Raw genomic sequence first — 18,773 nt, 5'->3', positions numbered from 1 at the left:
TGGAAAAATGTCAAGGCCCCTTCAGAGGGACTCCTGAAAAATTTAGCAGTTGTCATTTCTGTCCCTACATGTATTTTGGTTAGTGATTTTTATGTTCTTGTGCAGATAAGAAGGAATTTTAATGAAACTTGGAGGTACGTAATTTAAAAACGTTAGCCTTTTCAGTCAAAATTTTCATCACTGAAATGAATATTGCTAGCCAGATAAATCCATAGTGCATGAGTACTCCTAGTCTTTAAAGGTTATCCTCATTTTTTCTCCAAGCAAGGTCAAGAAATGTATTTGCTGCATTGATTGGCAAAATTGAGAAGTGCGTAAATGATTAACAACTGACTTTTTTGCAGCCTAGTTGCTGTCTTGAAAATCAATTGAGTGTGGTCAGTCCCTTTCTGTGACATCTCAGGATGCAGAATGCTAAAAAATCCTGGGTAGCCTTCCATGCTGATTCCTCCTTAGCAAGAATTCTATGCGGAAGAGGGAGTTTGGAATTCATTACATGGAAATTAGTCATGTCCTCATTAGGCAATTGGAAAAAAAAGAACAGAATGTAAACCCTTGACATGCCAAAGGATGTATATGTCACAGTGTCTGCCCCATCCATAGAGAGAGGTATATAATAAATAAATAAATAAATAAATAAATAAAATATATATGCACTGTTGGCTAGGAGCCTTGGCACTTTAGTACAAGTTGTAGTAGTCCTCTTTAAATCTTTTTCTCTTTTCCCCCTAGATCTCCTAGTCTCCTCTGAACCAGTTTTTTAGTGACTGCACAGGTTTATAACGTAGTAGGTGGAGGTGAGCTGGCAGTAGGAGCATCTCATCGTGTTAAGTGCTGCAGTTACTTCTGTTGTATCCAACTGGGATAGGCAGAGTTTGGGTCTATTTTAACTGAGACCTAGCTAAATTGGAGTTGCTTGCAACCACTCTGACAGCAGATATTTGCAAGTGCAAAGACAAGGAGAAGGGAGAAAACAGGAGGAAGAGGGGTCACGGAAGAGGTTCTCAAATGAAGAAAGTTGTCTTTCTGGTTTTGTTCTCATGTTCAAATTTATTTCAGTCTCTTTTCCTTTACTTTGTGATTTATTTTGAATGTATTGAAGATTTTTGTGCACCCTTCCACTCCACCCCCCATTTTTTTCAAATCATACCTTTCTCTTTGGGAAAGGAAAGGATAAGACCTTGAATTTCTTCTTATTTTAACCCATTACTGTTCTCCTTTTTGTCTGTATCATAGAATCATTTAGGTTGGAATGGACCTTTAAAATCATTGAGTCCAACCATAAACCTAGCACTGCCAAGTCCACCACTAAACCATGTCCCTAAGTGCCCACGTCTACACGTCTTTTAAATACCTCCAGGGATGGTGACTCCACCACTTCGCTGGGCAGCCTGTTCCCATGCTTGACAACCCATTTCGGTAAAGAAATTTTTCCTAATATCCAATCTAAACCTCCCCTGGCACAACTTGAGGCTGTTTCCTCTTGTCCTGTCGCTAGTTACTTGGGAGAAGAGACCGACACCCACCTCACTTCCTTTTGGGTGGTTATAGAGAGCGATAAGGTCTCCCCCAAGCCTCCTTTTCTCCAGGCTAAACAACCCCAGTTCCCTCAGCCGCTCCTCATAGGACTTGCTCTCTAGACCCTTCGCCAGCTTTGTTGCCCTTCTCTGGATGCGCTCCAGCCCCTTAATGTCTTTCTTGTAGTGAGGGGCCCAAAACTGAACACAGTATTTGAGGTGAGGTCTCACCAAATAGACGGGGCCAATCACTTCCCTAGTCCTGCTGGCTACACTATTTCTGATACAAGTGTTGTCGCTCCTTTCTTCTCTTGGTTTCTGATCTTTGTTTCTCTCTTTTGAATTATTGATTTTTCTTACTTGTGAGATTTGCTTTCATTCCCATCAATTTATAGCTTTTTACCCCATGGATTCCCCTCACTAAAACAAAAACAGCTGTCTGAAATTTCCCTGTTCAACATTGTTTTATTTTAAAGGAAAGGGAATTCTGGGATTATTTTGGTCATTCCTGTGTGGGGTAAGAATTTGATAGAAGTGCTGTGTATTAAGAAGAGAGCAAATTCCTAGTGTCTTTCAGCTGTATTGTGCTAAAAGCCTCATTTCTGCTTTGCACACTTTATCTGAAAACTATGCAGTGATGAAGAGGCTTCTTTTGTAGCTAAAATTGCCCTCACTTTGCTAGACTTTCTTCTTCCTTAACAGGAAACTGCACTAGTATAATTGTTACTGGGTTGGTAAAAAATATAAGAAACTTTATTGGAAGGGAGTAATATCTTTTATTAGGCTAACTGTCCATTTTTGGCCTGTTTTTTTTCCAATTATAATGTGTATGTTTTTCTAGCTATGCTGCTTGCTCTAATAAAAGATGCTATCTCTCCCTCCATACCTCGCCTCACTCATATGTAAGAACAGTAAGTCTTTTGTGTTTTTTTCTTAGTGGGATTCTGGCAAAAAGGTAACCGATGGTGGTTCAAAAGTGATTAATTCTTTCAAATCAATTTCTTTGTAGTAGAGTAGTAGCTGAAATTGTCAGCTAAAGGCTACAACCTTAATTTAGCTGGACTTGCTTTATATCTGTCTAGCTGAATATTTAAATCATAAAATTCTGGAAGAATAAGTGGTAGATGATATTGTACTTGGGCTTCCCAGGGCGCAGTGTTGGGTCATAGTGGATTTTACAAGACATTAGGCATAAAGGTGGACACCACCATTTCCAAAGGCACCACTGCATTTCACTGTAGTATCATAGAAACATAGAATAGTTTGGGTTCCAAGGGACCTCCAAAGATCACCCAGTCCAACCCCCCTGCAATGAGCAGGCACATCTGCAACTAGATCAGGTTGCTCAGAGCCCCGTCCAACCTGACCTTGAATGATTCTATGATAACATCTGAATTTAGAGGAAACAGGGAAGGATTAGAGCAAAAGGAGATAGAAGGTGGTTAAGCCATCTGCTTAATATAATTCAGCATATCTGTGTCATAGAATCATAGAGTGGTTTGGGTTGGAAGGGACCTTTAAAGGTCATCTAGTCCAAACCCCCTGCCGTGGGCAGGGACATCTTCAACTAGAACAGGTTGCTCAGAGCCCCGTCCAACCTGACCTTGAATGTTTCCAGGGATGGGGCATCTACCACCTCTTGTAGGCAACCTGTTCCAGTGTTTCACCACCCTCATCATAAAAAATTTCTTATTCTTCTATCTGGTCTGAATTGACCCTCCTTTAGTTTAAAACCATTACTCCTTGTCTTATCGCTACACGCCCTACTAAAAAGTCTGTCCGCATCTTTCTTATAAGCCCCCTTTAAGTATTGAAAGACCACAATAAGGTCTCTCCAGAGCCTTCTCTCCTCCAGGCTGAACAACCCCAACTCTCTCAGCCTTTTCTCATCAGAGAGGTGTTCCATCCCTCTGATCATTTCTGTGGCCCTCCTCTGGACCTGCTCCAACAGGTCCATTCTTTCCCATTCTGAGGACCCCAGAACTGGATGCAGTACTTCATGTCAGAACTGGTGATAGAAGAAGCATCTTGATCTGGTATCAGGTGCATTTCGTCATAGTACTTGTAACAAAACTTTGGAAGAATCTCCACTTTTTGGAACAATTTTAGGATAACTATTCCATCCACAAGGGAGAGATGGAGAAGGTTTCAGAGTGAGTCTTAAGGTGCTTTTGACATGAGAATGACGAGCTGATGATGGATCTGTGGGTTGGGCAGATGGTTTGAAGCACAGACAAAACACTAGCAGTGGAGTTATTCTTACTGTCTGAAGATTATCGAGGAGCTGAAGATGTGCATGCTTCCAAGGAATAAGGAAATATGTCACACAACTTTCTGCAAGACTAAGGAGTTTGGACCTTTACCAGCATGACATCTGGGTAACTTATGTACTGACCTTGAAAACAAGCAGCTTGTGTAGAAATGGACGTTCTTAAGACTGCCAGGCGGGAGGGAATTTTGTGGCCATGTAAAGCTGCTTTGTGCGTGATGGCTCAAGGACTTCTTGTTTCAGTGTAAGTTGTGTATCTTATGTTTAGTGGAACTTTGTTTTTTTTCAAGACTTAAAAAAATGAAATTATACTACTTAAGATAATTTGTACTTAATAGTTGTAGCTGCTCTCATGTAAGTATTGCCATTACGAGTCTCAGTTTGCTGAAGAAGCAGGGATATGTGTGTGTTTTGCTACAATGCACATTAAGAGTGCAGCTGTCCTAGTGATATTTTTGGAAGTCATGGTTTGATAGGCGTCTTTGGTAGCAGTTATGGCTTAACGAAGTTGCACTGCTTCCTTCAGCTTTCCACCCCCATACGCTGTTCCATCCATTGGGCTGTCACTTTGTGCAAGTTTTTATGAAAACCATAAGAAAACAAACAAAAGTTCCTACAGTAGCATTGCTGTCTAAATTCTCATATTGTGAAGAAGCCACAGTCTAAATTTACTAGTTAGAAAATAAATGTGATTTGAATGTTAGTCCAGTTATGCCTGCATTTTGATTTTAAAAAGTCTGGCATATTCTGCTCCATTGTCTTCTCCTTCCCACTGCCATCCTTCATTAGCAAACTCAATAATACAATCTGAAAGCCAGGTGATTAATTTCTAATATGCAAAACCCTTTTGTGCTCAACTTATGCATGAAGATTGTGGCATATGGGTTACTGAAATTTATTTAAAAAAACCAAAAACAACATTATTGGGGGCTGGATGTAGCTTTCATCTGGACTGGATTAAGGGGAGGACTCAGGTTTGTGTGCAGTTGAATTTGGGTCATCAGCATGCTTAGTGCTCCCCTGAAGGGGAGAGCGCTGTAAGGAGGCAGGTAACTGCCACAGGCTTCTGCTGAATTTGTTGAGGAAAGTTACCTCTTTGCTCTTTCGTTGCTGCTTTGCCAGCCGCTGTCTTGCTGCAGGGCACAATTTTTTTCTTGTTTGCACTATGGAATGTCTGACCTTAGGCAACCTAATTTAGTTCACTAAACCTTGCTAACTTTTTTATACTGAATTATGTCAATTTGCTAATCTCTACAAATCTGTGTTTTATATTTGAAAGCGCTTATTAAAAACAAGCCGAAAGCTCAAAATAGGAACAACTTTGAGGTTTTTTATTTTGATGGTTTTACTGTAGCAGAAATGTTCAGTGCTGTGGGTGTCTGCATAATGTAACACATCCTCTTCCAAATCCTGCCTTTTTTGAATTCTCGAAGAAATCTCACACTCATTAAATAGCTTTCTATTATGATAACTTGGAGAGAGAACTGCTGTACTTCGGCCTTCCCACTGAGTGAAGCCTCATTATAAATCATCCCTTTATGGCTCCAAAATGCTGCGCTTCCAAACTTTACTCGTTAATGAGACTGGAATGAATTTCATAATGGCTGGCTGTTTTCACTGGAGCCATGCTCAGGAAAGACTGTTGTGTTTATTTCCTCGGTGCTCGAAACACCTTTGCAGTGCATTGGACCTACAAACCAGGAATTAATAAGGAAGGCTGTCTGGGTGTGTATGTACGTGTGTGAATATGGATGAGTATGTGCAGGCAAAATGATTTCCGTTCGCACCATTTTTATTTCTTTCCCCTTTGTTTCATCCAAAAAGTGGAGAAATTTACTTAAAACAAATGTTTTTATAATGGTGCTGAATGTATTTAACAAAAAATAAATTTTTAGTTTCTTCTAAAAGAATATATATTTTCTCATTTTCTTCAGAGAAGCTGGATTGTTTTACAGCTAAACTGATTTGACCACAGATTATTGCCTAGCGGGTAATATTAAAGATCTTATTTTAAGCTAAACAAGATAAGGGTGCAGGCTCTCAAGTAAGTTTAATGTAATCGGTTAAGGGGCTTCAGCATACCTCTTACAGTACCAGTAATTGACCTCTTTTAAGTACTTCACCCCCTAATAATTTGGTTGAGAAGTATCTTGGTATTGGTTCACAGGAGATTGCTAACTGCCTCATTTCTTCACATTAACTTAATGGAGAGTACTGAGTCACCATGTCAATTACAATCCCATGACATGAAGTAAATTTTGTCATCCATATTATGATTCACCATTTTTCATCTCTCTTTATTTGGATTATTAAGGATTTGGTTTTGCATTACTGAGGTCAGTAATTGCTTTACCTTTAACTCTGTCTGTCACTGGATCAGACCCTGGTAATACAGTTCATGTTTTTAAAAGGACTATGCTTAAATATCCTTTTAAATACCCCTTAAAAAGGTATCTAGACTAAGGTTAGAAAAAATTAACACTGATTTTTAAAAAAATATATTATTTCCTTCATATTTCATGTGTAAGGAAACAAGGTACAGGACATCCCATTCAAGGTATTCTATAATTTTTATCAAACGTACTTTTGAGGAAATTTTCTATTGAAGTGTTTGCAGTTTTTATTATTGGTTAAATTTTCTTATATTTGTGCATTTCTATTCCTGTGATATCTTTGCAACACTCTCTGCTATCATTGGGTAGTCATTACTTAAGTAGCTAGCCAGTGCTATTTGCTGCAAAAAGTTTAATTTGTTCTCTCTATTCATTTTCTAATAGGTATTCATTCCCATTTCTATTAAGTGTATTCAGCAGGGAATGAATACAAAAAACTTCCCCAGTAATTAACATAGGACATAGCAAGCTCTCTCTTTGAAGAAATTTATTTGAAGAATAAATTTTATTATTTTATTTATTTATTAATTTGAAGAAATTGGTCTTTGAGCATAACCAATTGTATAAGAGACTAAATTGATCTAATGAAAAAGAGGAACAAATGAAATTGTTATTAAACTGTTAATTTTCCCAGTCTTGCTTTTCTGAGATTGCAGTGCTTACGAGTCAGGTCTTACAAAGGTTGTTAATTTAATTTCTTTTATAAGGGGTTTTTTTTCCCCCTCCAATGTGTTATTCTTCAAACATCCAAGCATACATCTCCAGAATTTTATTGCCAGTGCTTCATAGCCACCTGGTTAGCTACATGGGAGGCAAGACTAGGTTAGATGACAAAGGAGGCATGTCGATGTGATTCAGAGTATTTGTTTTGACTAGGAGTATGAGAGGAGTTCCTGTCAATATACTTGGAAACCAAGCTTTTTATCAACAGTAGTGACTTACTATTTGTTAGCATTCTCTTTGAATTACCTTTCATCTGCTGTTGGCAGTGACTTTAAATCTCAAAAGTATGTAATTCTAACTGCAAGTCACTTTTGTGAAGGCTTTAGAATCATAGAATCGTTGAATCATTTATGTTGGAAAGGACCTTTAAGATCATCGAGTCCAACCATTAACCTAGCACTGCCAAGTCCACCACTAAACCATGTCCCTGTGTCACATCTACACGTCTTTTAAATACCTTCACGGATGGTGACTCCACCACTTCACTGGGCAGCCTGTTCCAATGCTTGATAACCCTTTTGGTGAAGAAATTTTTCCGCACGTCCAATCTATACCTCCCCTGGCGCAACTTGAGGCTGTTTCCTCTTGTCCTGTAACTTGTTACCTGGGAGAAGAGACTGACACCCACCTCGCTACAACCTCCTTTCAGGTAGTTGTAAGGACTATGTTCTGAGACTGATCATCATTGCTGCATTGCCTTTAGTTTCTCCAGTTCTTTGTGGTTCCCATTGTTTGAAACGTGATGCTGTTGTAGCATAGAATAAGTAGAAATTATACAGAGATTGCATCCGGACCATAGGAGATATCCTTTAGGCTGTTATTTATTATAAGCATTGCATCTGAAATAAATTACTAGTAGGTGGCTTATACTTTGAAATTTATTACTACTTTTAAATGTACTGACTTCAAGTATAACAGTTTTGCTACTTGTGAGTATCTTTTGGCCATCCTCTTGTACTACATCATAAATAAATGTATTTCGTGGGTGGGTGTAGAAGGGGGGTGGGATTTTTTTTTTTTAATAATTTTTTTAGTCACAACGTAGCCTGTATTGTTTGTCACATTAATAGGTTCTGCATCACTTAAATTTTTTTTTTTCTATCTTGCTGAAGCAGTAGAATCTGAAAATAAAATATCTGCACCAAAACCAGCTTTAAGTATTCTTTTTTCCAAAGGAAATAAGTGACTACTTGTATGATCTTAAATGAATCTTTCTTGATAATATAAAGCGCCTTCTGAATTGATAAGCAGGTTCTCTATTTCATGTGGACCTTCAATATTATCTGTATTTAATTTTGAAAATGCTGTAGGTGTTTAAGCTTTACTAGAAGAATTACAATTAAGTGTTCAAATTTGTAATATATTTTCTTTGTTATGAATATAGTTTCAAGATAACTTTGCTGCTTGTTCCTTTGCTATATTTTAAAGGTACAAATAAATAAACAAAACACCTCAATTTTTCAGCTGGCAAAGGGAAAAACAAAAAACTCATAAGATGCTGCTTGTTATCCACTGTAGAAACTGACATTTCTAGCTCAATGGGCTTCCAGCTGATGGATTTCTGTTACACCTAGATAGGTTGTTCTATCAAAACTAGAACCAACTTGCTATTTGTCCCATGTACAGAAATTGATTATTGATGACTTTCTTCTACTGGATTGATAAAGTTGCTTAGTCATTGGTAGAGGCTTAATCTGGGATTGAATGACATTTTTGCTCATAAAATCCATCTCTATTTGTATTAGTCAGTTAAAAAGTATATGTCTATTTACATTCTTATAGTGTGTGTGTTTTTCTCCTGCTGCATATTAAAACAGCTCTTAGGGTTTAATTTTCCTTTATTGCCATCCTATTAGCATAGAAAATGTGAAATGTGCCATAATAATTTTGGTGGTAGGTTTATAGGTAGGATTGCAGTATGTGCTCTAAGAGCCTACTTTGCTTCCTTTTTTCTTAAGCATGCCTGTACGTTGTACAGAAGAGCAGAACAAACTTCCTTTAGAAGAAAAAATGCGTATCCGTCCATTCAGGTGAGCAGGGCTTTAATAAGTTGCCAATACTTCGTACAGGTTAAGTAGTTCTAAAGCATTGTCGGGTCAGATTTACTTAATACGGCGTAGGAGATACAAATGACATGGTGGGCCTCAGCCTTGGGCACTCTTTTTCAGGTGTGCTAGTTACTCAAGAGGACAGCCCGGCTATACAGCAGGTACAGCCTTTGCCTTCCCAGCGGGAGCTGGGCAAAGCTTCTTTTTTCCTCGGGGCTCCGCAGGCCTACTCATCAAGTTGCTCAAGCCTAGTGCTGAGCCGTGCTGCCCACTTCAGCTGTGCCACTCACCTCTGAGACTGTCCCGCTTCCTTGTAGTCCGCGTGGCAGAGGCGAACTGGTGCTCTTTTACACAGCTGGAATTTTCCCTTGGTTCCCTTTGAAGTTACATGAATTGCTCTGTCGCGTTGTGCAGTTGTGTGTGCTAGCTGGGTTTCTTAGCACGTTGATAATAAGAGTTTTTAAAAACTTCAAGCATGTTTTTTGTCTCATTATGTATGCTGTTAGCTTTTTGCAGAGTCTTACTTGGATTATTTACTTTTACTCTTTTTCCTTAACTTCTTTTTTATATCTTGTATGTTATCAAGAAGTTATAACATTATAGTGCCAACTTTTTGAGTCAGTATTGCTGTTAGCATTCTCACTTGGTGAGCTGGAAATGTGGCCATTAACTGGTGTAAGTTGCTGACAACAATGGCACTATTCTACCAACCAGAAAGCTTGAATTATTAGTATTATTATTATAATTATTACTATTATTATCATCGTCATCATTATCTTTATAGCAAATAGACACCAATATTTACATTGTTTGATGTTGCACTAAAGCTCTCAGCACAAAATATCTGTCTTTCTATGTGTTTTATTTTTATATGTCTTAAGGGCAGAGATGGGCAGAGATCACCTTTAAATTGATGGATACCTGAAGAGTGCAAACCATTATTATATAAGATTGAGGGGTTTTTTAATTAGAGAAAATGGCATGGATTTGCACATTTGCACAATTGGGGGAAAAAAAAAAGTGTGTGTTTGTAAGAAGTGGATTTTAGAAATGTTCGGAAGAGGCTAATGTGACTGGGGGAACAAAACACGAAGATGATGTTAACTAACATTTTGCCTGAGTTGGAGGGAAGTGAAACAGATGTTAAGACAAAGTAGGATTGCAGGAAGCTCTAGTACTTCATGCAGAAATGACCAGAGCATGGATGGGTTATACTATAAAAGGTCACAAAGAGAGAAAAGTATGCTCCTTTTCAGTAGAAATGCTGATGATACTGTTATGGTAATGTGGTTTAACCTGGCAGGCAGCTAAACACCACACAGCCGTTTGTTCACTCCCCCCACCCCAGTGGGATGGGGGAGAGAATCGGGAAAAAAAAAGTAAAATTCGTGAGTTGAGATAAAGACAGTGTAATAGGACAGAAAAGGAAGGGAAAATAATAACAACAACAACAATAATAAAAGAATATACTAAATAAGTGATGCACAGTGCAATTGCTCACCTATCAATGCCCAGCCAGTCCCTGAGCAGCAGTCACCCCTACCTCTAGCTAACTCCCCCCAGTTTATATACTGAGCATGACGTCACATGGTATGGAATATCCCTTTGGCCAGTTTGGGTCAGCTGTCCTGGCTGTGCCCCCTCCCAGCTTCTCGCTGGCAGGGCATGGGAAGCTGAAAAGTCCTTGGCTAGTGTAAGCACTACTTAGCAACAGCTAAAACATTGGTGTGTTATCAACTTTGTTCTCACCCTAACCCCAAACCACAGCACTATACCAGCTACTAGGAAGAAAATTAACTCTATCCCAGCCAAAACCAGGACAGGTAATCAGAGGAAGTTATGCCCAGAAGTTACCTCAAGAGGCCATGCAGTGCATCATTCTGTCCCTAAAACAGGTCTGACGATACTTCTGTCTTTCCCACAAGTTACACGTTTAATGTATTCTTAAAGGCAGGATAAAGCCATAGAGCCAACCCCCATGGCAAACTTTTCCAGTGTATCCCTATATCAAGCAGTGGAAAGCATCTCTTCATAGCTGACCTGAATCTTTCTTTCTTGACCTGAAGCTTATTGTTCTTATCCTTTGGACATGGATATAGATAACAGATTATTCCTTTGCTATGTGCAGCAGTCATTTATGTACTAGAAGGCAGCTGTCATGTCTAAACAGCTTATGTTCTTCAATTTTTCCTCATGGGACGTGTTTTTCTAGATCACTAATCAGTCTCATTGCCCTCCTCTGATGTCTCTCCAGTTCCTCCATTTATTTCTGAAAGTTCTGTGCTGGAAACAGACACTTTTAGGATTTACTAGTATTGAGAAGAGTGGAAGGGTTACTTCGCATGTCTTGAAGGGTGTGCTTTCATCTGTAGTCTCAGTAGGCTGTTTACCTTTATAGCAGTGGTTTAAAAGAGTTGCTTGTGATCTGTGATAATCCCCGATGCTTCTCTGAAGAAGAGCCAACTGATTGTTCCACATCTCATACTTGCGTAGCTTCAAGCAGTCGGAGTTGCCCCTGCCTTTTTTTGTACAGGATTATTTTTCGTAACATTTCTCTGTTTTTTCAAGATCATTTTGAATTCCAGTTCTGCCTTCCAACATACTTGCATGTTCAGTGAGTTCTCAGCATTTTGGCTAGTGGAGAAAGTACAGCACCCTTCCTTCACTGCAAAACCTCTCAAATCATAGAATCATTTAGGTTGGAAAAGACCTTTAAGATCATTGAGTCCAACCATAAACCTAGCACTGCCAAGTCCACCACTAAACCATGTCCCTAAGTGTCACATCTACACGTCTTTTAAATACCTCCAGGGATGGTGACTCCACCACTTCGCTGGGCAGCCTGTTCCAGTGCTTGACAACCCTTTTGGTGAAGAAATTTTTCCTAATATCCAATCTAAACCTCCCGTGGCACAACTTGAGGCTGTTTCCTCTTGTCCTATCGCTTGTTACTTGGGAGAAGAGACTGACACCCACCTCGCTACAACCTCCTTTCAGGTAGTTGTAGAGAGCGATAAGGTCTCCCCCGAGCCTCCTTTTCTCCAGGCTAAACAACCCCAGCTCCCTCAGCCGCTCCTCATAGGACTTGTTCTCCAGACCCCTCACCAGCCTCATTGCCCTTCTCTGGACACGCTCCAACACCTCAACGTCCTTCTTGTAGTGAGGGGCCCAAAACTGAACACAGTATTCGAGGTGCGGCCTCACCAGTGCCGAGTACAGGGGGCCAATCACTTCCCTACTCCTGCTGGCCACACTAGTTCTGATACAGGCCAGGATGCCATTGGCCTTCTTGGCTGCCTGGGCACACTGCCGGCTCATGTTCAGCCATCTGTCAACCAGCACCCCCAGGTCCTTTTCTGCCAGGCAGCTTGCCAGCCACTCTTCCCCCAGACTATAGCATTGCATGGGTTTGTTGTGACCCAAGTGCAGGACCAAAATGAGATGATGCTTTTTAAATGAAATGCAGGTATGACTATTGGACCACCTGTCAACCTGTGTGCTGGTAACAGTAGGGCTGGACAGCATCCCTGAGCAGTCTGGCAGTTCAGGAATGTCTTTTGGTCCCAGTGGGCTTCTAACCTCCTGTGTTAAGATCTTGCTGCTGCAGATAAATGGATTAACCCTGGGTAGATATCCATAGCGTCACCATTGTCACGCTGCATTTGGCTGTGTAGGCTTATCTTCAGAGAGAGCCTTCTCTGTTGCACTGATCATGCTCACATATTTATCAAGCTAACGTAGTCCCTTCTGCCCTTTTACTACCTCCAGTCATTCGTACAGTTTCTGCTCTTAATGCAATTTATCTTTTCCCCTGTAGTCCTTAGTACTATTTTTTCAGCTGAGAGGTTAGAGGTTTGTTTTTTTTTTTTAATTTAAAGATTCATATTAAAGAATTAAAGATTTTAGAGGAAGACTTTGGGCACTTTTAAATGCCAGTATTTATAACTCAATTTAAATTTTAGTAAGGCAAGTCAACAGCAATAAAGACTGCTTAGCTTGTGCTACTTGCTAATTACAATAACAATATGTACACATAATCTTCAGCTGTTTTATGAATGCACTGACTTCCTTGTTGTGGAATAATTGTGTGGGTTCATAACACTAGAAGTAAGTGTCATTTAATATGTACAGTTGGCCACAATATTGGATAAGCTATAGACAGAGTTCCAACTCAGAGGAAAAGGAGACCTTCGGGCCAGCTGTTGTTGTATCACCAATGTAAAGGAGTGAACCTCATTTAGTGGGTCATGCTAAACTGGGCAGGTGGAGAGAGAGCGGTAAAGGCCACTTCCAGCTCAGTACTATGACCCAGCAGGGGTTGTGGCAACTAGCTTCGTCCCTGGTGTGGATACGTTTTGAACTCTAGTTCAGCTCAAACTTGGCTGAGCTTTGATCCAGGAGCCTCTACCTATCGTGGAAACAAGATACTGTCAGTCTAGTGATTTGACAGCATTTTGTTACTTTGGGAAGCCTCAGCTCAAGCCAACATATTTTCAAGGAGCTCTAAGTTGGAAAAGAAACTCCTGTGAGTAATGCCTGGTGACATCCATTTTCTTTTCTGCATTTCCTGAATTCTAAAAATAACATTTTGTGTGTGGTTAGCCTCGGTGATTTTGATATCTGGACTGTCTTGACCATGTGCTGTATTCAGTTCTGCTTTGTGAAATAGACAAGGTGAGGTTAAAAGAATAGTGTCTTTTGAAAATACTTTGGATACCACTTAGGTGATGACTGAGCTTTGGCAGGGGCTGCCCAGTCAAGAAATCTGCTGCAGTGCCTTATTTAAGAGCAGTATAATGGAGTGAGGAATTAAGATTTAATGCAAGGGAAATGTGCAATGTGGGTGGGTCATGCAGATGGATTTTGGTAGGGAGATGAAAAAGCTTGCTGCAGTCACAAACACTAAAATTGTAGTGGTGGTACTTGACTGTTAGCAGGCAGGAGAGATGTTAAATCTGATCTAAATCAGTGCTCATTTTTTCCCCAGATGAAAATGACTACTTATGAAAGGTTAGAGGATTTATGAGGGTGTCAAAACATATGGCAGATGGGCCGGATTAGGACTCATGAGTATAGTAATCCAAATCCTTTCTGCCAAGCATTACAGAGGATCTCTTCCTGCTGCTGAGCTACACTAAGTGTACACAGTCAAAGGAGCACAGTCTGTCAGAAGGCTCAGAGGAAGAGATGCTAGTGAAAGTGCTTGTCCGAGCAGAGTTCATTTTGAAAGCACTTTATTTGCAGGCAAAAATCTACTGGGGAACTGATTATATTATTAAATTTTAATAAATTGCTGTAACCAGTTGTTTTTTGTTTTTTTTTTTTCCCTTTGGTTTACTATACAAAGCCTGGAAGAAAATAAAACCAAAATGTGAGCTAAACCTTTCTAATTATCTCTGACTATATTAGTACAGAGGGGTAAAAGCTGTGCAAAAGTCACAAGTGTTGAGAGAGGTAAAAAGGGGAATGAGTCTGTCATTGCCTTTCTGAGCCAGTGCTATCTATGTATGATTTAAAAAAGAAAAAAAAAAGCGCATCCTGCTTTAAGTTTTTATGACAGAAGTTTAAGTGTTAGGGAGGATTTTAGTTTTGGTTTTAGACTAAATCTGGAGGATCTCCTTTGAAATCTGAAAATTTACAATGGCGCGTCAGTGTTACACAGGTTATTGGTAGCTGTAGTTAATATGTAGTCAATTTTAAAAAGTTGTAAAGCTACTGGCTTTTGAGAAGACCCATGTCTGAAAAAGTTTCTGGGGAAGGATGCAAACCATTTTTGCCTGAGGCAATGAGAGGATATTTGCACTCTGCTCCTGTAGCCAGTTAATTAAGCTAAAGAATCCACCAGAGCTCCTTCTCTAGTTAACTGTTATTTTACAGCATGATAAAGTGATAGACTGGTTAGGAAAATCGCCTACCAGGATACCTCTGAACTCCACGAGTGAATCCTCAGGTATTTCATTTGACACTGGTGTAAAATGTTTTTTTTTAAAAAAAAGTATTGTTAAAGCATGAAACACAATACTGTATATAGATATGCTGTGTTCTTTGTAGAACCAAGGAGTGTGAGGATCCGGACCTTACAGATCTTATATTCAAGCTTAAAAGGGAGGCTGCAAATAGTTACTCCAGCAGTGAGGGTGGATTAGCTCTGAGGTACAGATTGTTTGCATTCTAGGGCTAGGAGCAAGAGGCAAGCTTTTCATTGTTGCTGTTTTACTATGTATGAAGAAGATCTGAAAGTTTTTAGCAGGTTTCTCCTCATTATTCACGAGGAATGGCATATCTGCTCTAGCATGGTTTTGTCAAAGAACTTTGTAACGTGAACTTTCTCAGCATTTAATTGAAAAGTGCAATCATTAGATCTTTAGGAAAGGGAGATTTTCTTCCAGTTGTTGAGTAAGTATTAACAAAATAACAAAGCAGTCTAAGCAATCCATGAAAGCTCACTTCTCATCTGTTAATAAAGTTTCACTTGCTTAGTATTTGGGATGTCTTAATCTTTCGAGTGGTATATAGCCTTCCAGCAAAGACCTGCTCTGAATTTCTAATTAAAACAAACAAGCAAATGGACAAAAAATTCCATCTTCCACTTCCAAGACTCTTTCTGTCTAAGCAGCCTTCTTTTAAGAGACTGTAGAAGGTTGAATAAAAAGAGCAAAAAAAGGTCACATTTAACATTTGAGAGTTGTTTATGTGCATGTTTGAAGGAAACGAGTTTGAAAATAGTTGAGCCAGAGGGGTGGGCAGAAAAATTTTCATGTAGCAAAATATGACGGGAATGGAAGGACAAGTTGAACTAGGGACATAAGGTTTTACTATGAGGGCATACATGCAAATCCATGAAACCTGAATAATCTTTTTATTCCAAATATAAACTTAGTTGGGAGTTTCGGTGGTAACCAGTTTACACAGCTTTATAATGTTAAAAGCATTTAAACAGTCCTGGCAGGCAGGGATGAGATGAGTTGCGAAGTATTATCCAGCTTACAAATAAAAGTACGTTGTTACAGTAGGCTTTCCAGGGAATACATTCATCATAAAGTGTAGATGTGGGGTTTGATTGATTTATTACCAAAAAATTGTTGATTTTCCAGGATATAGAAATGTACAAAAGCTAATAAATCAAACTGGAATTAATATGGCAAATGAAATATGTGGACTCAGGCTTTGCTTCATATATAAAAAGTGCCAGCATTTTTTAGGTGATTCTGATACAAGTACGTAAATATTCTCATTATAAGTTTGTTTGTTCCCTACTAATGCCTCCATTGAATTCTTCCATATTACCTCAAAATTGAATGAATTAATCTAACTGCCATTAGATATTTTAAACTTCACAAGGAGAAACTCTATAGAAGTGTGAAAAGGAATAAATTTCTTCATGAGATAAACAGATAAATTATGATGACTAGACCATGTCTTGTTACTGGAACATCGGTAACCTGATGGTAGAAAACTATTAATAATTGACCGAAAATGGAGCAGCACAATCATCTGTATTTCATGATATCAGGGGGAGACTAGTCCCCCCACAAAGGAGAAAAATGAGCTGCTTGAAAGAAATAAGATAAAACATTCCAGTGTGAGGTCCTGCTTCTGAATAACTGAGGAAACATTGAATAACCATTCCAGGAATGTGTAGTGTGAGATGGAAAAAAACAGACCTAATAAAAAGCAAAATTATTGACAAATAGTTTTTTGTAATGATGGGGGAAAGATTATCAAAGTGCTTACACTGTACCTGGAGCTATTTGGCAAATAGTTTTTCTTGTCTTACAAAAGGCATTTGAGAAATTGAAATATAAAAATACACATATTTTAGCTTTTGCAGATTCTTCTGCAAAGAGAGAGTAATCCAAAACAGCTTTCATTTAGGGCGCCTGTGTAATTGAGAGCAGAACTTAAGCTCATCAGTCTTAGAAATAGGTGAGAAAATCTTGCTTCCCGATTCTCATTTAGGCCGAAGTGGTATGTTTCTGCAAGCATTTGAATAAGTAAGCGCTTTTGGATGCGGCGAGGGGGAACCCAACAAGCAGCTCCAGCTGGCAATTGTTGAGTTATTCCATAAATAAGTGGAAGTTCTTTGAGTTGCTAGCATGATAACGTGGGTAGGTGGAGGCAGCTGGATGTTTCACATTGTATTACTAAAATGGATATGAAGATGTGAAAGGTTTTAAAGCCCGTATTTAATATGGTGTGCTTGAAGGCAAAACCCCAACATATTGTTTGGCTGTGAGGTGCAAAATGAAGTGGGGCTTTCAGTAGTAGGCAGATCTGAAGGCTCCAAATGATCACTGTAGTTAATAGGTAGGAGCTGGAAGACCTAAACATGGAATCTATGTCTGTTTTCCTCTCTGCCTTCTTGGAAAGTTTATTTGCTTCTCAGGTGGAATACCTTAGGCGAGACTTTCATTAGGGAAAATGGAACTGGAACATTCTTTAAACTTTGAATCTAGTTAAGGCAAACTGATGTTTTGGCCACAGCCAGGAGCAAAGAAAGCATTTGGGAGGTTATGTAGGAACCATTGTAAAGTTCCATAAATCCCTTTAAAATAAAGAGTTTTCGAAGGGTTACACAACTAAATCTTAAGCAAGGACTGACAGCCCTAAGATCTCTAAAGGCATGACTCTGATACAGGCTTGATACAGCATAAATGAAAGAACCTGTTCTTTTAGTCTATGGTCAACAGCATACCCCAACATATTGTGATCCAAATGTTAGAGACCAAGATCTATAGTGCTTGTTTCCATTATCAAAAAAAAATTGTATCAGATATTTCTTGGTTCCTTTTGTTTATAATTTACAGAATTAAACAGCTGGTGTTGATTTATGCTGATTTTTTTTTTTTTTTTCCAGAGAAAGAATTTGACCCTCTTTTTCAGCATTGGTTTATTGATCTCCTGGGGGACTGCACTGCTGGGTGTCCGCTTATACTGGATGGGCAACAAGCCCCCAAGTTTTTCCAATTCTGACAATCCAGCAGCTGACTCAGACAGTTTTCTCACACGTACGCTGACCTTCTTTTACCTGCCAACCAAGAACCTCTGGCTGTTGCTGTGCCCAGATACCCTCAGCTTTGACTGGTCTATGGATGCCGTGCCTCTTCTGAAAGCAGTCAGCGACTGGAGGAATCTACACACTGTGGCCTTCTATGCTGGACTCCTCCTCCTTGCCTACTTTAGCTTGAAGGGCTCCAGCAATGAGAGAGAATGCAACGGGAAAACTGTAATGAACGGCAAGCAGAATGCTAATGGGCATAGCTGCCACTCAGAGATGGAGTACAAGACACTGGAGGTGAAGTCAAGCTTTGCATCAAAAGAAGAGAATGGTGTAAAAAAGCATGAAACGCAGAAACTGCAGCTTCCTTCAACTGAGAACATTGTCATTCTGTCTCTGTCTTTGTTAATAGTGCCCTTCGTTCCTGCCACAAACCTGTTTTTCTATGTCGGCTTTGTAATAGCAGAGCGTGTGCTGTATGTTCCTAGTATGGGCTTCTGCCTGCTGGTTACAGTAGGTGTCAGGGCCCTTTATGTCAAAGCCCAAAAGCGCTTTCTGAAGAACTTGGTTTTTTGTTCCACTGCTGCATTAATTGTTTTCTATGGACTCAAGACTGTTGTCAGGAATGGGGACTGGCAGAATGAGGAGATGCTGTATAGATCAGGGATAAAAGTAAACCCCGCTAAAGGTAATTTTTGCTCTTTATGGTGAATGTTTTATTTCTTCCTACCTGTCTTTGCCTTTGAATTGTCTGATTTTATCAACTGTATCTAAAGAGGTTACTTCAGGAAATGTCCTTGTAAGTTGCAGTAGTATGTACATTAG

At 39.4% G+C, this 18,773-nt stretch overlaps 1 protein-coding gene across 1 annotated transcript in view; it reads left to right on the top strand.

Moving 5' to 3' along the window:
- TMTC2 (transmembrane and tetratricopeptide repeat containing 2) overlaps nucleotides 1–18,773 on the top strand; it is a 160,590-nt gene that overhangs the window by 33,275 nt on the left and 108,542 nt on the right. Inside the window, exon 3 of the mRNA XM_009327653.1 lies at nucleotides 17,797–18,636. Within this exon, the coding sequence (XP_009325928.1) occupies nucleotides 17,797–18,636 (840 nt within the window). The remainder of the gene's footprint in view (nucleotides 1–17,796; nucleotides 18,637–18,773) is intronic.

Source organism: Pygoscelis adeliae, unplaced genomic scaffold (assembly GCF_000699105.1).
Source record: "Pygoscelis adeliae isolate BGI_AS28 unplaced genomic scaffold, ASM69910v1 Scaffold113, whole genome shotgun sequence".
Classification (NCBI taxonomy): Eukaryota; Metazoa; Chordata; class Aves; order Sphenisciformes; family Spheniscidae; genus Pygoscelis; species Pygoscelis adeliae.
The sequence above is the reverse complement of the archived record's forward strand: the minus strand, read 5'-3'. Positions and strand labels throughout refer to the sequence as shown.